At 40.9% G+C, this 27,871-nt stretch overlaps 1 protein-coding gene across 3 annotated transcripts in view; it reads right to left on the bottom strand.

The window, feature by feature from the left end:
• Positions 1 to 27,871, bottom strand: part of LOC129817767 (ryanodine receptor 3-like) — a 295,018-nt gene that overhangs the window by 61,436 nt on the left and 205,711 nt on the right. For all 3 annotated transcript variants that reach the window (XM_055873310.1, XM_055873311.1, XM_055873312.1), the window contains 19 exons: positions 25,940 to 26,074; positions 25,756 to 25,827; positions 25,248 to 25,323; positions 24,602 to 24,725; positions 23,306 to 23,421; positions 23,107 to 23,174; positions 22,879 to 23,000; positions 22,497 to 22,546; positions 21,478 to 21,538; positions 12,788 to 13,026; positions 12,323 to 12,404; positions 11,698 to 11,828; positions 10,886 to 11,004; positions 3,653 to 3,851; positions 3,199 to 3,293; positions 2,677 to 2,822; positions 2,122 to 2,209; positions 1,906 to 1,998; positions 992 to 1,159 (listed from right to left, as the gene is read on the bottom strand). In XM_055873310.1, the coding sequence (XP_055729285.1) occupies positions 992 to 1,159; positions 1,906 to 1,998; positions 2,122 to 2,209; positions 2,677 to 2,822; positions 3,199 to 3,293; positions 3,653 to 3,851; positions 10,886 to 11,004; positions 11,698 to 11,828; positions 12,323 to 12,404; positions 12,788 to 13,026; positions 21,478 to 21,538; positions 22,497 to 22,546; positions 22,879 to 23,000; positions 23,107 to 23,174; positions 23,306 to 23,421; positions 24,602 to 24,725; positions 25,248 to 25,323; positions 25,756 to 25,827; positions 25,940 to 26,074 (2,184 nt within the window). The remainder of the gene's footprint in view (positions 1 to 991; positions 1,160 to 1,905; positions 1,999 to 2,121; positions 2,210 to 2,676; positions 2,823 to 3,198; positions 3,294 to 3,652; positions 3,852 to 10,885; positions 11,005 to 11,697; positions 11,829 to 12,322; positions 12,405 to 12,787; positions 13,027 to 21,477; positions 21,539 to 22,496; positions 22,547 to 22,878; positions 23,001 to 23,106; positions 23,175 to 23,305; positions 23,422 to 24,601; positions 24,726 to 25,247; positions 25,324 to 25,755; positions 25,828 to 25,939; positions 26,075 to 27,871) is intronic.

Here is a 27,871-nt window from a genome sequence, read left to right as displayed (position 1 = left end):
AACCAGACTGTATCTTATCTTGGCCAGTGAGATAAGCTCCTGGTCTCCAGGGTTAGAGGGATAATGTAGTATAACTCACCAGACTGTATCTTATCTTGGCCAGTGAGATAAGCTCCTAGTCTCCAGGGTTAGAGGGATAATGTAGTATAACTCACCAGACTGTATCTTATCTTGGCCAGTGAGATAAGCTCCTGGTCTCCAGGGTTAGGGGGATAATGTAGTATAACTCACCAGACTGTATCTTATCTTGGCCAATGAGATAAGCTCCTGGTCTCCAGGGTTAGAGGGATAATGTAGTATAACTCACCAGACTGTATCTTATCTTGGCCAATGAGATAAGCTCCTGGTCTCCAGGGTTAGGGGGATAATGTAGTATAACTCACCAGACTGTATCTTATCTTGGCCAATGAGATAAGCTCCTTGTCTCCAGGGTTAGAGGGATAATGTAGTATAACTAACCAGACTGTATCTTATCTTGGCCAGTGAGATAAGCTCCTGGTCTCCAGGGTTAGGGGGATAATGTAGTATAACTCACCAGACTGTATCTTATCTTGGCCAATGAGATAAGCTCCTGGTCTCCAGGGTTAGAGGGATAATGTAGTATAACTAACCAGACTGTATCTTATCTTGGCCAGTGAGATAAGCTCCTGGTCTCCAGGGTTAGAGGGATAATGTAGTATAACTCACCAGACTGTATCTTATCTTGGCCAGTGAGATAAGCTCCTAGTCTCCAGGGTTAGAGGGATAATGTAGTATAACTCACCAGACTGTATCTTATCTTGGCCAGTGAGATAAGCTCCTGGTCTCCAGGGTTAGGGGGATAATGTAGTATAACTCACCAGACTGTATCTTATCTTGGCCAATGAGATAAGCTCCTGGTCTCCAGGGTTAGAGGGATAATGTAGTATAACTCACCAGACTGTATCTTATCTTGGCCAGTGAGATGAGCTCCTTGTCTCCAGGGTTAGAGGGATAATGTAGTATAACTCACCAGACTGTATCTTATCTTGGCCAGTGAGATGAGCTCCTGGTCTCCTGGGGTGCACATGTTGAGTCCGATGGGCAGCATCTTCTTCAGTGCAGCTACGATCAGAGAGGTCTGGACAGAGTATAACTCTCCACGCCGCTTCTTATGCTTCCTATCCTGGTCACCACCTGACTGTGGAGAGACAGGCAGGAAGAGAGAGAGAGACAGGGAGAGAGAGACAGAGAGAAAGAGAGAGAGACAGAGACAGAGACAGAGACAGAGAGAGAGAGAGAGAGAGAGAGAGAGAGAGAGAGAGAGAGAGAGAGAGAGAGAGAGAGAGAGACAGACAGACAGACAGACAGACAGACAGACAGACAGACAGACAGGGAAAGAGAGAGACAGACAGACAGGGAAAGAGAGAGACAGACAGACAGGGAAAGAGAGAGACAGACAGACAGGGAAAGAGAGAGACAGACAGACAGGGAAAGAGAGAGACAGACAGACAGGGAAAGAGAGAGACAGACATACAGGGAAAGAGAGAGACAGACATACAGAGAGAGAGAGACAGATGGGGAGAGAGAGACAGACGGGGAGAGAGAGACAGACGGGGAGAGAGAGACAGACGGGGAGAGAGTGACAGATGGGGAGAGAGTGAGAGACGGGGGGGAGAGAGAGAGAACAGACAGACAGACAGACAGACAGACAGACAGACAGGGAGAGAGCGAGAAAATTCTAGTAACTTTTCCAAAATGATCCGGTTTTCCAGACTCATGAGGCAATAAGCAGGAATATACAGAGTCATTTAACCAGTATTTCTGGAAAACCACATGGAAAGAGCTTCTATGCCTTTCTTTACTCACTACTGGCTAAACAAACTCCTTCTATGCATGCCTTTCTTTACTCACTACTGGCTAAACAAACTCCTGCTCCGTCCATACCTTGGACATCTTGGTTTTACTTTCTCCGGTCAGGAAAGACAGGTTGTTGATTTCATTCTGAACCACAAAGTTCTGCTCTTCCCTTTTGAAATTCTGTCGACGGGTCAGATGGTAAAGAAGGAAAGAAACAAGAAGATTTTTTAAATCTTCAAATAGGACTTGAAAATAATCTAAAATGAACTAACATCTGTAGTATTCTAAAGTGAAAAGTCTTACGTGTGATTTGCACCAGAGAATAAAGATCTCAGCCACCATGGTGAAGAGCTCGTTGGACTGAGCATCAGGCCTCTTCAACCATCTGGATCTGGTGGGAGTTTGACAAACGTTTTCATAAGAAATGGTCAAAAGATGAGATGAGACCCATGCTATAACCATCTGTTGTGTTATGTAGCCTAGATAACAGGATAAGCATTGGAGAAATTTGCAGGTACCAATCCCAAATAAGAAAGATTTGAACATCTAATCTCACTATGATTTCCTGAAGTAAATAATTCCATAAAAGTATATGGTACTATACCTAAATTAATTCAGTCAACATTTAGACAAGGCCTGCAGATGTGTGTGTTGGAAAGGTTGGCTGGGTTATATTCCCTGTTGTTATCTACGTAGCGGATGAGCATGAAACAGAGAAGGCTGGCTGGGTTATATTCCCTGTTGATATCTACGTAGCGGATGAGCATGAAACAGAGAAGGCTGGCTGGGTTATCCTACCTGTTGATATCTACGTAGCGGATGAGCATGAAACAGAGAAGCCTGGCTGGGTTATACTACCTGTTGTTGTCCACGTAGCGGATGAGCATTGGGTAGAAGGCGTACAGGTCTCTACAGAGGACAGCAAACTCATCCAGGACGAGAAGCTCAGCTTCCTGAGTGTCTCCTTTAATGTCAGCCTTCAGCAGCTCCTCCTCTGCCACCACCTGGGGTTGGAACATAGTAATAACACCTTTATAACATAGTAATACCAGTTATAACGCCTTTATAACATAGTAATAACATTTAACACCTTTATCATAGTAAAAACAGTAATAACAGCTTAATAACATAATAACAGTAATAACACCTTTATAACATAACAGTTATAACACCTTTATCATAGTAAAAACAGTTATAACACGTTATAACGCCTACCTATAACATAGTAATAACAATGACATAGGAGTCAGGAAATCAGCACAAACAGATCTGGGATCCAAGTCAGTTGTGTGTTTGATCCTTGTGAATGATTCATAGAAAATGTAAAAGGAACAAATGGACAGCAGTTCAAAGAATATGTTTAAATTCCTCTCATCTCACCTTCACTGTCTTCTTCCTGAGTTTCTCTAGAGTGGGCAGGAAGTGACTCCTCAGTAGGTCCGCTGCAGCCTTGCAGATGATTGGCTGAGAGTAGACTGCAATGACACAGGAGAAACCAAATCTGATTTTTGTCTCACTGAGGAGTTGTTACACTAGACCTCCATGAAGTGTAATTATCCTTTCATAAAATGAGTTGTGGCTGGCAATGATACACAGCACTTAGGATTTACCACTCATCATATTGCCCAACAAACTTGGCCAACTAGGTTCAAACGTCGGTATCCTGTGTGCCATGAGAGTGTATTAGCCCGCTGAACTAAAGCCTAGGCATTGACTCGGGGAGCTAACACAAGTCTTCAGGACTAAGGCAACGTTCCTCAACACACGAGTGTGGTTCACCAAACCTCCTCTGTTAAAACGTTAGCCCTGAGGTAATAATAAGCCAGTGTCCCACCTGCGATCCTCTTCATCCAGGGAGCGTCGTCGATGCCCAGGTTGTTGTTGAGGATCTTGAGGATGTTCCCCAGGATGATGCTGAGGTGGTTGGAGCACACGGTGGTGCAGCAGGCTGTGTGTGGAGCTGAGTTCTCTGTTCCTCTCTCCCACCAGTAGGACAGGTACGTACACAACATGGGCAGGATCACCTCAATCACCTGGTGGAGAATGGGGATGGGACGACACCATATTAAGTAATAATCACCATATTACGATTATCAGGGTATTCAGCAATATCACAATCATTGGGATATTAGGTTATACCACGATAATACAGTATTATAAAAATGAGTGCCGTCATGTTTCAGTTGATCAAGGCTCTAGCCGAGGGCTTCCCAAACATTTTCACTCCAGCATTGGGGAACATCCTGCCCCCCCCCCCCCAGTGTTCAAGTAGTGTTCATGACACAAACTGACACAAACCCTCTCTTGATGGTAAAGACAACATTTTGCAGGTTTAAAGCTTATTTCCTGAAATTCTATACATTTTGTCATGAGGGAGAGAAAATGTTGCCGTTTTAAAGCAAATTTTCGTGCAATTTCTATACATTTTGCCATGTCTAATGTGTATTCATGTGATATTTGAGTGTCTTGAACATTACTACAAAATCTATTGGCAAAAAAACCTAGCTAAAACAAACGTTAGCTGACATGGGCTAGTTGATCTGGACATTTCTGACAAGTTATAAATAGCTGAGGTCTGTAATGAGGTCTGTAATGAGGTCTGTAATGAGGTCTGTAATGACTGACATGACAAGAGGAGCTGATGATGAACTACCCAATTTAAACCTTGTACTATTACTATTAAACCTTGTACTATTAAACCGTGTACTATTACTATTAAACCTTGTACTATTAAACCGTGTACTATTACTATTAAACCTTGTACTATTACTATTAAACCTTGTACTAGTACTATTAAACCTTGTACTAGTACTATTAAACCTTGTACTATTACTATTAAACCGTGTACTATTACTATTAAACCTTGTACTATTAAACCTTGTACTATTACTATTACTATTAAACCGTGTACTATTACTATTAAACCTTGTACTATTACTATTAAACCTTGTACTATTACTATTAAACCTTGTACTATTACTATTAAACCTTGTACTAGTACTATTAAACCTTGTACTATTACTATTAAACCGTGTACTAGTACTATTAAACCTTGTACTATTACTATTAAACCTTGTACTATTACTATTAAACCTTGTACTATTACTATTAAACCTTGTACTAGTACTATTAAACCTTGTACTAGTACTATTAAACCTTGTACTATTACTATTAAACCTTGTACTATTACTATTCAACCTTGTACTATTACTATTACTATTCAACCTTGTACTATTACTATTAAACCTTGTACTAGTACTATTAAACCTTGTACTATTACTATTAAACCTTGTACTATTACTATTAAACCTTGTACTATTACTATTAAACCTTGTACTATTACTATTAAACCTTGTACTATTACTATTAAACCTTGTACTATTAAACCGTGTACTATTACTATTAAACCTTGTACTATTAAACCGTGTACTATTACTATTAAACCTTGTACTATTACTATTAAACCTTGTACTATTACTATTCAACCTTGTACTATTACTATTACTATTAAACCTTGTACTATTACTATTAAACCTTGTACTATTACTATTAAACCTTGTACTATTACTATTAACCCTTGTACTATTACTATTAAACCTTGTACTATTACTATTAAACCTTGTACTATTACTTTTAAACCTTGTACTATTACTATTAAACCTTGTACTATTACTATTAAACCTTGTACTATTAAACCGTGTACTATTACTATTAAACCTTGTACTATTAAACCGTGTACTATTACTATTAAACCTTGTACTATTACTATTAAACCTTGTACTAGTACTATTAAACCTTGTACTAGTACTATTAAACCGTGTACTAGTACTATTAAACCTTGTACTATTACTATTAAACCTTGTACTATTACTATTAAACCTTGTACTAGTACTATTAAACCTTGTACTAGTACTATTAAACCTTGTACTATTACTATTAAACCTTGTACTATTACTATTAAACCTTGTACTATTACTATTAAACCTTGTAATATTACTATTAAACCGTGTACTATTACTATTAAACCGTGTACTATTACTATTAAACCTTGTACTATTAAACCGTGTACTATTACTATTAAACCTTGTACTATTAAACCTTGTACTATTACTATTAAACCTTGTACTATTACTATTAAACCTTGTACTATTACTATTAAACCTTGTACTATTACTATTAAACCTTGTACTAGTACTATTAAACCTTGTACTATTACTATTAAACCGTGTACTATTACTATTAAACCGTGTACTAGTACTATTAAACCTTGTAGTAGTACTATTAAACCTTGTACTATTACTATTCAACCTTGTACTATTACTATTAAACCTTGTACTATTACTATTAAACCTTGTACTATTACTATTAAACCTTGTACTAGTACTATTAAACCTTGTACTAGTACTATTAAACCTTGTACTATTACTATTCAACCTTGTACTATTACTATTAAACCTTGTACAATTAAACCTTGTACTATTACTATTAAACCGTGTACTATTACTATTAAACCTTGTACTATTAAACCTTGTACTAGTACTATTAAACCTTGTACTAGTACTATTAAACCTTGTACCAGTACTGTTAAACCTTTTACTATTACTGTTAAACCTTGTACTATTACTGTTAAACATTGTACTATTACTATTAAACCTTGTACTATTACTATTAAACCTTGTACAATTACTATTAAACCTTGTACTATTACTATTAAACCTTAAACCTTGTACTATTAAACCTTAAACCTTGTACTATTACTATTAAACCTTGTACTATTACTATTAAACCTTGTACTATTACTATTAAACCTTGTACTATTACTATTAAACCTTGTACTATTACTATTAAACCTTGTACTATTACTATTAAACCTTGTACTATTACTATTAAACCTTGTACTAGTACTATTAAACCTTGTACTATTACTATTAAACCTTGTACTATTACTATTAAACCTTGTACTATTACTATTAAACCTTGTACTATTACTATTAAACCTTGTACTATTACTATTAAACCTTGTACTATTACTATTAAACCTTGTACTAGTACTATTAAACCGTGTACTATTACTATTAAACCGTGTACTAGTACTATTAAACCTTGTGCTAGTACTATTAAACCTTGTACTATTACTATTAAACCTTGTACTATTACTATTAAACCTTGTACTATTACTATTAAACCTTGTACTATTACTATTAAACCGTGTACTATTACTATTAAACCGTGTACTATTACTATTAAACCTTGTACTATTAAACCGTGTACTATTACTATTAAACCTTGTACTATTAAACCTTGTACTATTACTATTAAACCTTGTACTATTACTATTAAACCTTGTACTATTACTATTAAACCTTGTACTAGTACTATTAAACCTTGTACTATTACTATTAAACCGTGTACTATTACTATTAAACCGTGTACTAGTACTATTAAACCTTGTACTAGTACTATTAAACCTTGTACTAGTACTATTAAACCTTGTACTAGTACTATTAAACCTTGTACTAGTACTATTAAACCTTGTACTAGTACTATTAAACCTTGTACTAGTACTATTAAACCTTGTACTATTACTACTAAACCTTGTACTATTACTATTCAACCTTGTACTATTACTATTCAACCTTGTACTATTACTATTAAACCTTGTACTATTACTATTAAACCTTGTACTATTACTATTAAACCTTGTACTAGTACTATTAAACCTTGTACTAGTACTATTAAACATTGTACTATTACTATTCAACCTTGTACTATTACTATTCAACCTTGTACTATTACTATTAAACCTTGTACAATTAAACCTTGTACTATTACTATTAAACCGTGTACTATTACTATTAAACCTTGTACTATTAAACCTTGTACTAGTACTATTAAACCTTGTACTAGTACTATTAAACCTTGTACCAGTACTGTTAAACCTTTTACTATTACTGTTAAACCTTGTACTATTACTGTTAAACATTGTACTATTACTGTTAAACATTGTACTATTACTATTAAACCTTGTACTATTACTATTAAACCTTGTACAATTACTATTAAACCTTGTACTATTACTATTAAACCTTAAACCTTGTACTATTAAACCTTAAACCTTGTACTATTACTATTAAACCTTGTACTATTACTATTAAACCTTGTACTATTACTATTAAACCTTGTACTATTAAACCTTGTACTATTACTATTAAACCTTGTACTATTACTATTAAACCTTGTACTATTACTATTACTATTAAACCTTGTACTAGTACTATTAAACCTTGTACTATTACTATTAAACCTTGTACTATTACTATTAAACATTGTACTATTACTATTAAACCTTGTACTATTACTATTAAACCTTGTACTATTACTATTAAACCTTGCACTAGTACTATTAAACCTTGTACTATTACTATTCAACTGTACTATTACTGTTAAACCTTGTACTAGTACTGTTAAATCTTGTACTATTACTATTAAACCTTGTACTAGTACTATTAAACCGTGTACTATTACTATTAAACCTTGTACTATTACTATTAAACCTTGTACTAGTACTATTAAACCTTGTACTAGTACTATTAAACATTGTACTATTACTATTCAACCTTGTACTATTACTATTCAACCTTGTACTATTACTATTAAACCTTGTACAATTAAACCTTGTACTATTACTATTAAACCTTGTACTATTACTATTAAACCGTGTACTATTACTATTAAACCTTGTACTATTAAACCTTGTACTAGTACTATTAAACCTTGTACCAGTACTGTTAAACCTTGTACCAGTACTGTTAAACCTTTTACTATTACTGTTAAACCTTGTACTATTACTGTTAAACATTGTACTATTACTGTTAAACATTGTACTATTACTATTAAACCTTGTACTATTACTATTAAACCTTGTACAATTACTATTAAACCTTGTACTATTACTATTAAACCTTAAACCTTGTACTATTAAACCTTAAACCTTGTACTATTACTATTAAACCTTGTACTATTACTATTAAACCTTGTACTATTACTATTAAACCTTGTACTATTAAACCTTGTACTATTACTATTAAACCTTGTACTATTACTATTAAACCTTGTACTATTACTATTACTATTAAACCTTGTACTAGTACTATTAAACCTTGTACTATTACTATTAAACCTTGTACTATTACTATTAAACATTGTACTATTACTATTAAACCTTGTACTATTACTATTAAACCTTGTACTATTACTATTAAACCTTGCACTAGTACTATTAAACCTTGTACTATTACTATTCAACTGTACTATTACTGTTAAACCTTGTACTAGTACTGTTAAATCTTGTACTATTACTATTAAACCTTGTACTAGTACTATTAAACCGTGTACTATTACTATTAAACCTTGTACTATTACTATTAAACCTTGTACTAGTACTATTAAACCTTGTACTAGTACTATTAAACCTTGTACCAGTACTATTAAACCTTGTACCAGTACTGTTAAACCTTTTACTATTACTGTTAAATCTTGTACTAGTACTATTAAACCTTGTACTATTACTATTAAACCTTGTACTATTACTATTAAACCTTGTACTATTACTATTAAACCTTGTACTATTACTATTAAACCTTGTACATTATACTATTACAACTTTCAAAAGTTTAAAACTGGACTGAGTTCCTTAAAAAAAAGGAAAAATAATTGTGTTGGGGGGGACCTCTGCGCCCCCCCTGCGATCCCTCAGTTTGGTACCACTCCTCTATCCTAATAATTTCCTTTGTGTTGTTTATGTTTCAATCCAAAACTTCCACTCTCCTTAAAGCTGAGATCCCCATGAAACAGTGCCACTGGTCACAAAGGAGGAACATCCAGCTTCATGGTAAAACATATAGAGATAACAGATACAGCGATAACAGATATAGAGATAACAGATATAGCGATAACAGATATAGCGAAAACAGATATAGCGATAACAGCTGTAGCGATAACAGATATGTAGCGATAACAGATATAGCGATAACAGATATAGCGATAACCGATATAGAGATAACAGATACAGAGATAACAGATATAGCGATAACAGATATAGCGATAACAGATGTAGCGCTAACAGATATGTAGCGATAACAGATACAGAGATAACAGATATAGCGATAACAGATATAGCGATAACAGATGTAGCGCTAACAGATATGTAGCGATAACAGATATAGCGATAACCGATATAGAGATAACAGATATATAGATAACAGATATAGCGATAACAGACACAGTAATAACAGATATAGCGAAAACAGATATAGCGATAACAGATATAGCGATAACCGATATAGCGATAACCGATATAGCGATAACCGATATAGCGATAACAGATATAGCGATAACAGATATAGCGATAACAGATATGTAGCGATAACAGATATAGCGATAACCGATATAGAGATAACCGATATAGAGATAACAGATATAGAGATAACAGATATAGCGATAACAGATATAGCGATAACAGATATAGCGATAACAGATATGTGGCGATAACAGATATAGCAATAACAGATATAGCGATAACAGATATAGCGATAACAGATATAGAGATAACAGATATAGCGATAATAGACACAGCGATAACCGATATAGAGATAACAGATATAGCGATAATCGATATAGAGATAACAGATATAGCGATAATAGACACAGCGATAACATATATAGAGATAACAGATACAGAGATAACAGATATAGCGATAACAGATATAGCGATAACCGATATAGACATAACAGATACAGAGATAACAGACACAGCGATAACATATATAGAGATAACAGATACAGAGATAACAGATATAGCGATAACAGATATAGAGATAACAGATATAGCGATAACAGATATGTAGCGATAACAGATATAGCGATAACAGATATAGCGATAACCGATATAGAGATAACAGATATAGAGATAACAGATGTGTAGCGATAACAGATATAGCGATAACAGATATAGCGATAACCGATATAGAGATAACAGCATGTAAATTGCAGTCCAAGCCCTACTGACCTGTGGCATCTCTGTGTAGCGAGCTCCAGACTCTGAGATGTCGTTGATGTCCTTCAGCAGGCGATCCAGACGAGGCATCTCTGAACACATCTCCTCCACAGAGTCAGGCATACTCAAGACTGTACAGAAAACAACACAGTCATTTTTAAAATTGTTGTATCTTTATTTAACTGGGCAAGTCAGTTAAGAATACATTTTTATTTACAAAGACGGCCTACTCCGGCCAAACCCGGACGACGCTGGGCCAATTGTGCGCCGTCGTATGGGACTCCCAATCACAGCTGGTTGTGATACAGCCTGGATCACCATCATACACCGTTAATATACAGTACATAGGACTGGTTTCCCAGACATTGACTAAACCTGGTCCTGGACTAAAATGCATGGTCCAGGACTAGGCTTAACTGTGTCCGGGACAACGGCCCTGTGTCCGGGACAACGGCCCTGTGTCCGGGACAACGGCCCTGTGTCCGGGACAACGGCCCTGTGTCCGGGACAACGGCCCTGTGTCCGGGACAACGACCCTGTGTCCGGGACAACGGCCCTGTGTCCAGGACAACGGCCCTGTGTCCAGGACAACGGCCCTGTGTCCAGGACAACGGCCCTGTGTCCAGGACAACGGCCCTGTGTCCAGGACAACGGCCCTGTGTCCAGGACAACGGCCCTGTGTCCAGGACAACGGCCCTTACAGTAAAACTAAGGATGTGGTGGAGGTCAATGCAAGAGGATCTGGGTTGGTAACAGGCATAGATTGGTCCTGATAAATTGGTAGTGTTATGATTCAGTATAGCGACTGCAGAGTAGTGACTTACTGGCCCTCTCTCGCGGTGTCTTGGTGTTGAAGACAGACAGGGGGTTGTGAGCGTTGAGATCAGGCTCCAGGAAAGCTACAGGCATGGCTCCTACCAGGGTGGCCAGACACTCCCCTAGGGCTGGTAGGTGCCTGGAGGGAACACACACAGACATTAACACACAGAGAGACATTAAAACACAGAGACATTAATACACACAGAGACATTAAAACACAGAGACATTAACACACACACACACACACACACACACACACACGCAGAGACATTAACACACACACACATTATTACACACCAAAATACATTATTACACACACACACTGTCCATCCACATTTACAGTAGATGTGTACATTGCTGCGTCACTCTGAAGGACAGAGGAGACTCAGCAACACAGAGGACAATGGAATTTATTTATTGCTAAAAGTAGAACCAACATGTTTCGGCTTTCAGTCTTTCTTTTTTTTCCACTTACAGCACTCAAACGAAACATAGAATACATCAAAGATTACAGACATTGTGATTTTTCCAGTCTGTGATAGATGGAGTTTTTCTCCTCCAATAAATCCAGAGAGATTTGATCACCGCCATCCTCTCGCCTGCAGTACCTGATGTGGTGAGGCTTCATACCTCTCTATAAAGATGTGTTTCCCCGTGCCCAGCGAGTAGAGACAGGTCACGATGCGATAGCACGACAGCTGGACATCATCCACTGGAAAACACAACACGCACAGGTCAGATTTCCAGGCCAAGCTTCAGTCAATTTAACACTCTCTCTTTTTTCAGAGAAGGCCACGATGGGCATCCTGTTCAATCTGACTGCCACTGAGTGATCCTGTGATGCACCAGGCCAGGGGAGTTTTCAAACCTCTCCTCGGAGAGCCCCAGATGTTTCACCATTTTTGTTGTAGCCCTGAATCAATGAATCAAGGGCTCGATAATTAGTTGACAAGTTGAATCAGTTGTACTTGCTCTGGAATAGTTTAAATACATGGAACTGCTGGGGCTCCCAGAGAAGAGGTTTGAAAACCATTGCCCTAGTGGACAAGCACATGATGCTACCAGTGTAAATGAATTAAAATAACATCAACTCACCCAGCAGGTAGACTCCAAAGTTGTGCATGGTGACGTGTTCGAACAGGGCTGTGAGGATGGGCAGCAGAGCGGTGGTGGCGTAGGTGATGTTCTGGGTCAATCCCTTCATCTGGCTTCGGGACTGGCTGAACTTCCCCAGCTTCAGCATCTCCAGCGTCTTCTCTAGGTCCTCCGCTGCGTTCTCAAATAACGTCCTAACCCCAGCCTTTACCATCTCTGAGCCTGACTTCATCACTGTCCTGGGAGGGGAGGAAGAGGACAGAAGGAGAGGTGTAAGAACGACAGAACAGAAGGAGAGGTGTAAGAACGACAGAACAGAAGGAGTGGTGTAAAAACGACAGAACAGAGGGAGAGAGAGGTGTAAGAACGACAGAACAGAAGGAGAGGTGTAAGAACGACAGAACAGAGGGAGAGAGAGGTGTAAGAATGACAGAACAGAGGGAGAGAGGTGTAAGAACGACAGAACAGAAGGAGTGGTGTAAGAACGACAGAACAGAGGGAGAGGTGTAAGAACGACAGAACAGAGGGAGAGAGAGGTGTAAGAACGACAGAACAGAAGGAGTGGTGTAAGAACGACAGAACAGAAGGAGTGGTGTAAGAACGACAGAACAGAGGGAGAGAGAGGTGTAAGAACGACAGAACAGAAGGAGTGGTGTAAGAACGACAGAACAGAGGGAGAGAGAGGTGTAAGAATGACAGAACCCCTAGGAGAGGTGTAAGAACGACAGAACAGAGGAAGAGGTGTAAGAACGACAGAACAGAAGGAGAGGTGTAAGAACGACAGAACAGAAGGAGTGGTGTAAGAACGACAGAACAGAGGGAGAGGTGTAAGAATGACAGAACAGAGGGAGAGAGAGGTGTAAGAACGACAGAACAGAGGGAGAGAGAGGTGTAAGAACGACAGAACAGAAGGAGAGGTGTAAGAACGACAGAACAGAGGGAGAGAGAGGTGTAAGAATGACAGAACAGAGGGAGAGAGAGGTGTAAGAACGACAGAACAGAGGGAGAGAGAGGTGTAAGAACGACAGAACAGAAGGAGTGGTGTAAGAACGACAGAACAGAAGGAGAGAGAGGTGTAAGAACGACAGAACAGAAGGAGAGGTGTAAGAACGACAGAACAGAGGGAGAGGTGTAAGAACGACAGAACAGAGGGAGAGGTGTAAGAACGACAGAACAGAAGGAGAGGTGTAAGAATGACAGAACAGAAGGAGAGGTGTAAGAACGACAGAACAGAGGGAGAGGTGTAAGAACGACAGAACAGAAGGAGAGGTGTAAGAATGACAGAACAGAAGGAGAGGTGTAAGAATGACAGAACAGAGGGAGAGGTGTAAGAACGACAGAACAGAAGGAGAGGTGTAAGAATGACAGAACAGAAGGAGAGGTGTAAGAACGACAGAACAGAGGGAGAGGTGTAAGAACGACAGAACAGAAGGAGAGGTGTAAGAACGACAGAACAGAGGGAGAGGTGTAAGAACGACAGAACAGAAGGAGAGGTGTAAGAACGACAGAACAGAAGGAGAGGTGTAAGAACGACAGAACAGAAGGAGAGAGAGGTGTAAGAACGACAGAACAGAAGGAGAGGTGTAAGAACGACAGAACAGAAGGAGAGAGAGGTGTAAGAACGACAGAACAGAAGGAGAGGTGTAAGAACGACAGAACAGAAGAAGGGAGAGGTGTAAGAACGACAGAACAGAAGGAGAGAGAGGTGTAAGAACGACAGAACAGAAGGAGAGGTGTAAGAACGACAGAACAGAAGGAGAGGTGTAACATATTCTCCTGCAATGAAAAAGGTACCTCTGTACCTACAGTGGGGCAAAAAAGTATTTAGTCAGCCACCAATTGTGCAAGTTCTCCCACTTAAAAAGATGAGAGAGGCCTGTAATTTTCATCATAGGTACACTTCAACTATGACAGACAAAATGAGAAAAAGAAATCCAGAAAATCACATTGTAGGATTTTTAATGAATTTATTTGAAAATTATGGTGGAAAATAAGTATTTGGTCAATAACAAAAGTTTCTCAATACTTTGTTATACACCCTTTGTTGGCAATGACAGAGGTCAAACGTTTTCTGTAAGTCTTCACAAGGTTTTCACACACTGTTGCTGGTATTTTGGCCCATTCCTCCATGCAGATCTCCTCTAGAGCAGTGATGTTTTGGGGCTGTTGCTGGGCAACACGGACTTTCAACTCCCTCCAAAGATGTTCTATGGGGTTGAGATCTGGAGACTGGCTAGGCCACTCCAGGACCTTGAAATGCTTCTTACAAAGCCACTCCTTCATTGCCCGGGCGGTGTGTTTGGGATCATTGTCATGCTGAAAGACCCAGCCACGTTTCATCTTCAATGCCCTTGCTGATGGAAGGAGGTTTTCACTCAAAATCTCACGATACATGGCCCCATTCATTCTTTCCTTTACACGGATCAGTCGTCCTGGTCCCTTTGCAGAAAAACAGCCCCAAAGCATGATGTTTCCACCCCCATGCTTCACAGTAGGTATGGTGTTCTTTGGATGCAACTCAGCATTCTTTGTCTTCCAAACACGACGAGTTGAGTTTTTACCAAAGAGTTTTATTTTGGTTTCATCTGACCATATTATTATTTTATTTTTTATTTTTTTTACCTTTATTTAACCAGGTAGGCAAATTGAGAACACGTTCTCATTTACAATTGCGACCTGGACAAGATAAAGCAAAGCAGTTCGACACATACAACAACACATAGTTACACATGGAGTAAAAACAAACATATAGTCAATAATACAGTGAAAAAAATAAATAAGTCTATATACAATGTGAGCAAGTGAGGTGAGATAAGGGAGGTGAAGGCAAACAGATATATTTTTTAAATAAATAAAAATATAAAAAGGCCATGGAGGCGAAGTGAGTACAACACAGCAAGTAAAATAAAAACTAAAAAAACACTGGATTGGTTGGTTTGCATTGGAAGAAAGTGCAAAGTAGAGACAGAAATAATGGGGTGCAAAGGAGCAAAATAAATTAATAAATAAATACAGTAGGTAAAGAGTTAGTTGTTTGGGCTAAATTGTAGATGGGTTATGTACAGGTGCAGTAATCTATGAGCTGCTCTGACAGCTGGTGCTTAAAGCTAGTGAGGGAGATAGGTGTTTCCAGTTTCAGAGATTTTTGTAGTTCGTTCCAGTCATTGGCAGCAGAGAACTGGAAGGAGAGGCGTCCAAAGGAAGAATTGGTTTTGGGGGTGACTAGAGAGATATACCTGCTGGAGCGCGTGCTACAGGTAGGTGCTGCTATGGTGACCAGCGAGCTGAGATAAGGGGGGACTTTACCTAGCAGGGTCTTGTAGATGACCTGGAGCCAGTGGGTTTGGCGACGAGTATGAAGCGAGGGCCAGCCAACGAGAGTGTACAGGTCGCAGTGGTGGGTAGTATATGGGGCTTTGGTGACAAAACGGATGGCACTGTGATAGACTGCATCCAATTTATTGAGTAGGGTTTTGGAGGCTATTTTGTAAATGACATCACCGAAGTCGAGGATTGGTAGGATGGTCAGTTTTACAAGGGTATGTTTGGCAGCATGAGTAAAGGATGCTTTGTTGCGGAATAGGAAGCCAATTCTAGATTTGACTTTGGATTGGAGATGTTTGATGTGGGTCTGGAAGGAGAGTTTACAGTCTAACCAGACACCTAGGTATTTGTAGTTGTCCACATATTCTAAGTCAGAGCCGTCCAAAGTAGTGATGTTGGACAGGCGGGCAGGAGCAGGCAGCGATCGGTTGAAGAGCATGCATTTGGTTTTACTTGTATTTAAGAGCAGTTGGAGGCCACGGAAGGAGAGTTGTATGGCATTGAAGCTCGCCTGGAGGGTTGTTAACACAGTGTCAAAAGAAGGGCCAGAAGTATACAGAATAGTGTCGTCTGCGTAGAGGTGGATCAGAGAATCACCAGCAGCAAGAGCGACATCATTGATGTAAACAGAGAAGAGAGTCGGTCCAAGAATTGAACCCTGTGGCACCCCATAGAGACTGCCAGAGGCCCGGACAACAGACCCTCCGATTTGACACACTGAACTCTATCAGAGAAGTAGTTGGTGAACCAGGCGAGGCAATCATTAGAGAAACCAAGGCTGTCGAGTCTGCCAATGAGGATGTGGTGATTGACAGAGTCAAAAGCCTTGGCCAGGTCAATGAATACGGCTGCACAGTATTGTTTCCTATCGATGGCGGTTACGATAACGTTTATGACCTTGAGCGTGGCTGAGGTGCACCCATGACCAGCTCTGAAACCAGATTGCATAGCGGAGAAGGTGTGGTGTGATTCGAAATGGTCGGTAATCTGTTTGTTGACTTGGCTTTCGAAGACCTTAGAAAGGCAGGGTAGGATAGATATAGGTCTGTAGCAGTTAGGGTCAAGGGTGTCCCCCCCTTTGAAGAGGGGGATAACCGCAGCTGCTTTCCAATCTTTGGGGATCTCAGACGACACGAAAGAGAGGTTGAAGAGGCTAGTAATAGGGGTGGCAACAATTTCAGCAGATAGTTTTAGAAAGAAAGGGTCCAGATTATCTAGCCCGGCTGATTTGTAAGGGTCCAGATTTTGCAGCTCATTAAGAACATCAGCTGACTGTATTTGGGAGAAAGAGAAATGGGGAAGGCTTGGGCGAGTAGCAGAGGGGAGGGCAGTGCTGTTGTCCGGGGTAGGGGCAGCCAGGTGGAAAGCATGGCCAGCCGTAGAAAAATGCTTATTGAAATTCTCAATTATAGTGGATTTGTCGGTGGTGACAGTGTTTCCTATCTTCAGAGCGGTTGGAAGCTGGGAGGAGGTGTTCTTATTCTCCATGGACTTTACGGTGTCCCAGAACTTTTTTGAATTTGTGTTGCAGGAAGCAAATTTCTGCTTGAAAAAGCTAGCCTTGGCTGTTCTAACTGCCTGTGTATATTGGTTTCTGGCTTCCCTGAAAAGTTGCATATCACGGGGGCTGTTCGATGCTAATGCAGAACGCCATAGGATGTTTTTCTGTTGGTTAAGGGCAGTCAGGTCAGGAGAGAACCAAGGGCTATATCTGTTCCTGGTTCTAAATTTCTTGAATGGGGCATGCTTATTCAAGATGGTGAGGAAGGCATTTTTAAAAAATGACCAGGCATCCTCTACTGACGGGATGAGATCAATATCCTTCCAGGATACCCCGGCCAGGTCGATTAGGAAGGCCTGCTCGCTGAAGTGTTTCAGGGAGCGTTTGACAGTGATGAGTGGAGGTCGTTTGACCGCTGACCCATTACGGATGCAGGCAATGAGGCAGTGATCGCTGAGATCTTGGTTGAAAACAGCAGAGGTGTATTTGGAGGGCAAGTTTGTTAGGATGATATCTATGAGGGTACCCGTGTTTACGGAATTGGGGTGGTACCTGGTAGGTTCATTGATAATTTGTGTGAGATTGAGGGCATCAAGCTTAGATTGTAGGGTGGCTGGGGTGTTGAGCATGTTCAAATTTAGGTCGCCTAGCAGCACGAGCTCTGAAGATAGATGGGGGGCAATCAGTTCACATATAGTGTCCAGAGCACAGCTGGGGGCAGAGGGTGGTCTATAGCAGGCGGCAACGGTGAGAGACTTGTTTTTAGAGAGGTGGATTTTTAAAAGTAGAAGTTCAAATTGTTTGGGAACAGACCTGGATAGTATAACAGAACTCTGCAGGCAGTCTTTGCAGTAAATTGCAACACCGCCCCCTTTGGCCGTTCTATCTTGTCTGAAAATATTGTAATTGGGGATAAAAATGTCTGAATTTTTGGTGGTCTTTCTAAGCCAGGATTCAGACACGGCTAAAACATCCGGGTTGGTAGAGTGTGCTAAAGCAGTGAACAAAACAAACTTAGGGAGGAGGCTTCTAATGTTAACATGCATGAAGCCAAGGCTATTACGGTTACAGAAGTCATCAAAAGAGAGCGCCTGGGGAATAGGAGTGGAGCCAGGTACTGCAGGGCCTGGATTCACCTCTACATCACCAGAGGAACAGAGGAGAAGTAGGATAATGGTACGGCTAAAAGCTATGAGAATTGGTCGCCTAGAGCTACTAGAGCAGAGAGTAAAAGGAAGTTTCTGGGGGCGATAAAATAGTTTAAAGGAATAATGTACAGACAAAGGTATGGTAGGATGTGAATACAGTGGAGGTAAACCTAGGTATTGAGTGATGATGAGAGAGATCTTGTCTCTAGAAACATCATTGAAACCAGGTGATGTCATCGCATATGTGGGTGGTGGAACTGAGAGGTTGGATATGGTATAGAGAGCAGGGCTAGAATCTCTACAGTGAAATAAGCCAATAAACACTAACCAGAACAGCAATGGACAAGGCATATTTACATTAAGGAGAGGCATGCTTAATCGAGTGATCAGTAAGGGTCCAGTGAGTAGAGGTTGGTTGGGGTCGTGGCGATCCAGACAGCTGGCCGGGTATATGGCTATCGGTAGCAGCATAGGATGGAGGTCTGTTTGTAGATACCTCGTGCGTTTCCGTCGGTAGGTTCCGTGTAGTGGGGTTTTGTTCAGATAGCAGCCGATAAGACAGCTAACGATTAGCGGGCCTCAGGTGAGCGTTCAGGTAACGTCGGGACGGAGGTGCCGGTTGGATAAATCCCTCGGGCAGATAACGTCGGCAGTCAGTCGTGAAGGCCCGGTGGGGTTCCGTATCTGCAGCAGCAACAAAAGAAACGGGTCCGGATGGTGATGGAACTCCTCAGCTGGCTAGCTCCAGCATGATTTGAGTTTGCTCCGGGGTCGACGTAAGCCAATAGTCACACGGTATGCAGCTAGCTAGCTGCGAAATCAAGGTGCAAGTGTCCAGAGCCTGCGGTTGGAATCCGGGGAAACTGAGAGAAAAAAAGTCCCGGAATGCTCCGGTCCGAGTCGCGTTGCACAAAAGTGCCGGTAGATTATCGAGCTAAAGGAATAGCTGATGACCGCAAAACGTGGGCAGCTGAAACACCAACGCTAGCCAGCAAACCGGCTAATTTCGGGGCAGCTACAGATTAGCTTCTGGCTAGCTATCGGAGTAGCTTCTGGTTAGCTTTCAGGCTAGCTTCTGAATTAGCCCCTGCCTATCTTCCACGATGGATTTTCAGATTGAGGTAAATAATACTTATTGTAATTGGTGAAGCGGGTTGCAGGAAAGCTTTTGCAGGAACGCTTTTGTAGTTGAGTTCTTGGATAATAAAATAAATAAAAGATATGTGAAGAAAAGGTGTAAATATATATATATACAGGACACGACACGACAATACGGAAAAGACGTCTGAACTGCTAAGCCACCTTGGAAGCTGAAATATGACATTCTCCCAATCTTCTTCTGGATCAACCAAATGCTCTCTAGCAAACTTCAGACGGGCCTGGACATGTACTGGCTTAAGCAGGATTTGAGTCCCTGGCGGCGTAGTGTGTTACTGATGGTAGGCTTTGTTACTTTGGTCCCAGCTCTCTGCAGGTCATTCACTAGGCCCCCCCGTGTAGTTCTGGGATTTTTGCTCCCCGTTCTTGTGATCCTTTTGACCCCACGGGGTGAGATCTGCGTGGAGCCCCAGATCGAGGGAGATTATCAGTGTCCTTGTATGTCTTCCATTTCCTAATAATTGCTCCCACAGTTGATTTCTTCAAACCAAGCTGCTTACCTATTGCAAATTCAGTCTTCCCAGCCTGGTGCAGGTCTACAATTTAGTTTCTGGTGTCCTTTGACAGCTCTTTGGTCTTGGCCATAGTGGAGTTTGGAGTGTGACTGTTTGAGGTTGTGGACAGGTGTCTTTTATACTGATAACAAGTTCAAACAGGTGCCATTAATACAGGTAACGAGTGGAGGACAGAGGAGCCACTTAAAGAAGAAGTTACAGGTCTGTGAGAGCCAGAAATCTTGCTTGTTTGTAGGTGACCAAATACTTATTTTCCACCATAATTTGCAAATAAATTCATAAAAAATCCTACAATGGGATTTTCTGGAATTTTTTTCTCATTTTGTCTGTCATAGTTGAAAATTACAGGCCTCTCATCTTTTTAAGTGGGAGAACTTGCACAATTGGTGGCTGACTAAATACTTTTTTGCCCCACTGTAAATCAGTTTCAGTATTTAATGGCTGAGCTTTTGGTCAGTAATGACCTTCATAAGATATTGTCCTCACACAGGGGAGCCATTTTATTAATGGATTCCTACAGCAGCCATGCATGGATGGATTTACATGGATACACGAGCAACACTGTGTTTACATGGATACACGAGCAACACTGTGTTTACATGAGTACAAAGTGTGCACTTTCTTATATCCAGAATAATGATGAAGAGAAATTGCTAAAGTCTTTATTTACATTAACGTCGTAAGCATTCTCTTAACCTTTATTATTTATTGTATTTCATTTAAAGGGGCAATCAGAAGTAGATACAATAACAAAGCATCCTCCCTGCCCCTGTTTAGATAAACAACGAAGGGATGGGGCTGGAGAATTGTAACCACTCTCAAATGAATAGACCATGTTGATTATCCATGATTTCAAAATGATAGTTTTAACCATGTTTTGAAGCTACATAGGTTTGTTACATTAACGTCGTAAGCATTCTCTTAACCTTTATCATTTATTTTATTTCATTTAAAGGGGCAAAGAAAGGATTTGAAATTGAGATGAAAAAACAGCTGCATTGGAAGACAGAGGTTTGTTCTACAGGCTCTATAAAAGGCTCTTACCTTGTATCCAACGAATGAGCCAGGATGTGTAGACAGCTCACCATAATAGCCGAGTCGCTCCCTAAGAGAACACATTGTCATTGATATGGAAATCACTGAGGAAAGAGTACAAGCAGCGCTGACCGAGTATAAATCAGAGCACTGTGGCACACTACTGAAGGCCTGGCACACTGGTAAAGGCCTGTTACACTGGTAAAGGCCTGTTACACTGGTAAAGGCCTGGCACACTGGTAAAGGCCTGGCACACTGGTAAAGGCCTGGCACACTGGCAAAGGCCTGGCACACTGGCAAAGGCCTGGCACACTGGTAAAGGCCTGTCACACTGGTAAAGGCCTGGCACACTGGTAAAGGCCTGGCACACTGGTAAAGGCATGGCACACTGGTAAAGGCCTGACACACTGGTAAAGGCCTGGCACACTGGTAAAGGCCTGGCACACTGGCAAAGGCCTGGCACACTGGCAAAGGCCTGGCACACTGGTAAAGGCCTGTCACACTGGTAAAGGCCTGGCACAGTGGTAAAGGCCTGGCACACTGGTAAAGGCCTGTCACACTGGTAAAGGCCTGGCACAGTGGTAAAGGCCTGGCACACTGGTAAAGGCCCGGCACACTGGTAAAGGCCTGGCACACTGGTAAAGGCCTGGCACACTGGTAAAGGCCTGTTACACTGGTAAAGGCCTGGCACACTGGTAAAGGCCTGTTACACTGGTAAAGGCCTGTTACACTGGTAAAGGCCTGTTACACTGGTAAAGGCCTGGCACACTGGTAAAGGCCTGGCACACTGGTAAAGGCCTGGCACACTGGTAAAGGCCTGGCACACTGGTAAAGGCCTGTTACACTGGTAAAGGCCTGGCACACTGGTAAAGGCCTGGCACACTGGTAAAGGCCTGTTACACTGGTAAAGGCCTTGCACACTGGTAAAGGCCTGGCACACTGGTAAAGGCCTGGCACACTGGTAAAGGCCTGGCACACAGGTAAAGACATTGACAGACAGGTAAGGCAATGACCGAGGTGGTCCTTACCAAAGAGGGAAATCCTGTGTCTGACAAGAGCTGCCATCTTACAGAACAGGCTGGAAAATAAAGGAGAGCAATGGGAATGAAACAACCAGAGAAGAAAGGAGAGAAGAACCAAGCAGGAAAACAAGAAAATAGCTCACAAGTTGTTCATGTTGATTGTAGTGCCCAGTCTGAAATCAACCCATAACTACCTTCCCTAGGCACAAGGCTAGGTGAACTTTCCTCCATATTGCTTACACCTCTATCTGATCCTCACAGGTCTAAAGGTCTCTGACTAGACAAACCCACATTAGAAGACTGTGGCTGGGGATTCTGTGTTGATTTCAGACTGGCAACATTGTCATTCACCAGAGTGTCCAGTCCCACTTACAGGTAGGTACCTTACCTGGTGATCATCTCCTTCTCTTTGTTAGAGGCGTAGCCACTGCTGCTCAGGTTCTTACTGGGCGAGGACAGGAAGTACATGCTGTGGTTCTTAAAGTACATGTCTATGAGAGGCAGCAGCACCTGTAGGGCAGGTTGGGAGGAGAAGGGGTGGATCAAGGCAGAGCTTAGAAAGCCTATTCCACAGTGTCTACAATTAATTTCCTGTCTATTGTTGAAAGACCCATACCTTGGCAAAGAATTTGATTTCCTGATCGTGAGGTGATTTGTCTGTCTTTCCACTGGTGGCCATGGCCTCTGGGAAGAAAAAAAAAACACGTTCAAATATGTATAAAACTTGACACTAACCTGACTAAATTACATTCACATTAATTGTCAATTCCATATTTCAAAGCATATGAATGAATTCAATGTCTGAGTGGACCCACCCAGGTGAGCAATGAACTCCTGAGCTGAGTCCACATACTTCAGAATCCTCTTGAGGAACGTGTAGGCAAACCTCTTCTCCATGGACGACGAGTCCTGCTCCATGTCCTTCAGGTCTCTGCAGAACATCAATAACAAACAATAGTACTTTATTGATCCCCAAAGGGGACATTTGTTTGCAGCAGTTAAATATATATATATAAATAAGTGTAATGAAAACCTGTTTTAGTCAGCTGATTACTGTTTTAGTCTGCTGGTTACTGTTTTAGTCAGCTGGTTACTGTTTTAGTCAGCTGGTTACTGTTTTAGTCAGCTGGTTAGTGTTTTACTCTGCTGGTTAGTGTTTTACTCTGCTGGTTAGTGTTTTAGTCAGCTGGTTACTGTTTTAGTCAGCTGGTTACTGTTTTAGTCAGCTGGTTACTGTTTTAGTCAGCTGGTTACTGTTTTAGTCAGCTGGTTACTGTTTTAGTCAGCTGATTAGTGTTTTAGTCTGCTGGTTACTGTTTTAGTCAGCTGGTTAGTGTTTTAGTCAGCTGGTTACTGTTTTAGTCAGCTGGTTACTGTTTTAGTCAGCTGGTTATTGTTTTAGTCAGCTGGTTACTGTTTTAGTCTGCTGGTTACTGTTTTAGTCAGCTGATTACTGTTTTAGTCTGCTGGTTAGTGTTTTAGTCAGCTGGTTACTGTTTTAGTCAGCTGGTTATTGTTTTAGTCAGCTGGTTAGTGTTTTAGTCTGCTGATTACTGTTTTAGTCAGCTGATTAGTGTTTTAGTCTGCTGGTTAGTGTTTTAGTCAGCTGGTTACTGTTTTAGTCAGCTGATTAGTGTTTTAGTCAGCTGGTTAGTGTTTTAGTCAGCTGGTTACTGTTTTAGTCAGCTGATTAGTGTTTTAGTCAGCTGGTTAGTGTTTTAGTCAGCTGGTTAGTGTTTTAGTCAGCTGGTTAGTGTTTTAGTCAGCTGGTTACTGTTTTTTTGATACTCTGATTTGTTAGAGACGATCCAATCTCTGACGAGTTTTGTTTTGTACAACACTCCTCGTCACCACAAACAACTTCAATGATGGCCGTCTCAGACTGAAGTATGTAGCCAACGACAGAGCAGCTGAAGAACTTAGTGTGAGTCGTCAGGATAAAAGGTGGTATCTCTTCCATTTCAAGACATTCAGTTGCCCACTGAACGTGACTTTGACAGAATGTAAGAAACTGTGATTGGCAGATTGCAAGCAATCAGTTAATCTATCAATCCTCGGTGTTAACAGACATGTGCAGTAAACAGATGAGGTAGTTAGGGGGAGTCTCTGACCTGGTGATGACATATCCATTGATCTGCAGGAACTTAAAGAGATCCTGGGCCTTCTCCCTGTCTCTGTACTTCTCCTTGGCTGTCAGGGTGTCATAGGGCACCAGCAACGGGTGGCTCCCTCCTCCTGAGACAGACAGCACACATCAAACAGTGGCAACACGTTCACAAACGTACAGTCAAAAGTCTTACACACGCTTGAACGTAAACTTAGCATGCTGTATTCCTGGGTGGTTACTGTGGGTGTGTTTGTAAAGTCACTCTGATTTCTCGTCTGTGCCAGAGAGCAGAATACCCGAGGAATTTACGACTGCGCAATACCCATTGAATATGACCGGTGTCAGTAAACGTCAGGAAGAAAATAAACGCAATTCAGTTGTTACCAGCAGCACAGCTACAGTCACTAACGCTCTGGATAACATGAAAACAGCCTAACCAGCTCTGCCAGGGAGAGTATAATGGTCAGAGTGAGGTGTCCATACTCCTCGGCCAGAGCGTCCAGTGTGCGATCTGAACGCTCCAAGAGAGAGCGAAATGCTCAGAATTTACAAACGTACACTCTGGCACTCCAGAGTTCATTTACAAACACACCATGTATCCCATTGGGTGATTACAAGGGATGACTGGCCCTGTGACTGGACTGACATACCTTTACTGTTTAACTCAGCTTTCTTCTTCTTGGCCCAGATGTTGTGGTAGTTCTCTGCTACGACCTCCACCATCCCCTACAGGGGGAACACACACACACACACACACACGGAGAACAATCACTTGAATGTGTTATGGTGTACAACAGACCTGAGTTCCAATACTATTTGAAATCTTTCAAATACTTTTGAGTGTTTTCTTTAAGCCTTCTTTAGAGTGGCAGGCGGGGTGGGGTTTGCACTTTTGGGACTATGCTATTTGTCCGATTGAAAAAGGTCACCTTAAACAAAGCGCAACAAACTCCAATAGCATGTGAACCCATGTCTGATCCACAGTACAGAGCAACAACCATGCCCCACAGCACACTGTACCTGCTTAGCAACATGACATCAGATATGATGTCATAATACACTATATAGTATCAGGATTTGATAGAAGGTAAAACATTCTGGAGGACATCGTTCAATAACAATAACATAACAACATAGCAATTGTTCCATGGCAACAACCTGCAACTCTCTGGATAGAGTAATATTGTTCAGATCCAATGGTGGTTCCGGGAGGAATTCGTTATCGTTGTCCTGTTAACATTAAAAGATAATACAATGAATAAATAACGACAGAAATGGGTGATCTGACGTATCGACGTGGGTGACGTTAGCCATTCAAAAAAAATGAAAACACACACACTACCTGAGTGGACTCGGAGATCTTGCTTTGTTTCTCGATGAACATGGCCTCTCCCTCTTTGGTCCTCTCCATGTTCCAACCCATAGCCAGCATACTCTTTAGAGACTCCTTCACTGGCCAGCGGTACGTTTCCCTCTCCTACACAGGGAGGACACAGGCACACACACTGTGTAAATGACCCTTTCAAATATTTCTGTCACAATTTCTGTCATGTGACAGATCGTTAGCTAGTTAGCGCAAATAAATGTGGCTCCGGATTCCGCGGTTAGTGTTATAGTATCAACAGTACCTTCCCACTGAGTGACAGATTAGGGGTCTAAAGTCAACAGTAAATTCTCACTGAGTGACAGATTAGGGGTCTAATGTCAACAGTACTTTCTCACTGAGTGACAGATTAGTGTTATAGTATCAACAGTACCTTCTCACTGAGTGACAGATTAGTGTTATAGTATCAACAGTACCTTCTCACTGAGTGACAGATTAGTGTTATAGTATCAACAGTACCTTCTCACTGAGTTTACAGATTAGTGTTATAGTATCAACAGTACCTTCTCACTGAGTGACAGATTAGTGTTATAGTATCAACAGTACCTTCTCACTGAGTGACAGATTAGTGTTATAGTATCAACAGTACCTTCTCACTGAGTGACAGATTAGGGGTCTAAAGTCAACAGTACCTTCTCACTGAGTGACAGATTAGGGGTCTAAAGTCAACAGTACCTTCTCACTGAGTGACAGATTAGGGGTCTAATGTCAACAGTACCTTCTCACTGAGTGACAGATTATAGTTATAGTATCAACAGTACCTTCTCACTGAGTGACAGGTTAGTGTTATAGTATCAACAGTACCTTCTCACTGAGTGACAGATTAGTGTTATAGTATCAACAGTACCTTCTCACTGAGTGACAGATTAGGGGTCTAAAGTCAACAGTACCTTCTCACTGAGTGACAGATTAGGGGTCTAAAGTCAACAGTACCTTCTCACTGAGTGACAGATTAGGGGTCTAATGTCAACAGTACCTTCTCACTGAGTGACAGATTATAGTTATAGTATCAACAGTACCTTCTCACTGAGTGACAGGTTAGTGTTATAGTATCAACAGTACCTTCTCACTGAGTGACAGATTAGTGTTATAGTATCAACAGTACCTTCTCACTGAGTGACAGATTAGTGTTATAGTATCAACAGTACCTTCTCACTGAGTGACAGATTAGTGTTATAGTATCAACAGTACCTTCTCACTGAGTGACAGATTAGGGGTCTAAAGTCAACAGTACCTTCTCACTGAGTGACAGATTAGGGGTCTAAAGTCAACAGTACCTTCTCACTGAGTGACAGATTAGGGGTCTAATGTCAACAGTACCTTCTCACTGAGTGACAGATTATAGTTATAGTATCAACAGTACCTTCTCACTGAGTGACAGATTAGTGTTATAGTATCAACAGTACCTTCTCACTGAGTGACAGATTAGTGTTATAGTATCAACAGTACCTTCTCACTGAGTGACAGATTAGGGGTCTAATGTCAACAGTACCTTCTCACTGAGTGACAGATTATAGTTATAGTATCAACAGTACCTTCTCACTGAGTGACAGATTAGTGTTATAGTATCAACAGTACCTTCTCACTGAGTGACAGATTAGTGTTATAGTATCAACAGTACCTTCTCACTGAGTGACAGATTAGGGGTCTAAAGTCAACAGTACCTTCTCACTGAGTGACAGATTAGTGTTATAGTATCAACAGTACCTTCTCACTGAGTGACAGATTAGTGTGATAGTATCAACAGTACCTTCTCACTGAGTGACAGATTAGTGTTATAGTATCAACAGTACCTTCTCACTGAGTGACAGATTAGTGTTATAGTATCAACAGTACCTTCTCACTGAGTGACAGATTAGGGGTCTAAAGTCAACAGTACCTTCTCACTGA

The sequence above is a fragment of the Salvelinus fontinalis genome, chromosome 20, assembly GCF_029448725.1.
Source record: "Salvelinus fontinalis isolate EN_2023a chromosome 20, ASM2944872v1, whole genome shotgun sequence".
In the NCBI taxonomy this organism is placed as follows: domain Eukaryota; kingdom Metazoa; phylum Chordata; class Actinopteri; order Salmoniformes; family Salmonidae; genus Salvelinus; species Salvelinus fontinalis.
Note: the sequence above shows the minus strand (reverse complement) of the source record. Positions and strands in the feature narration are given on the sequence as shown.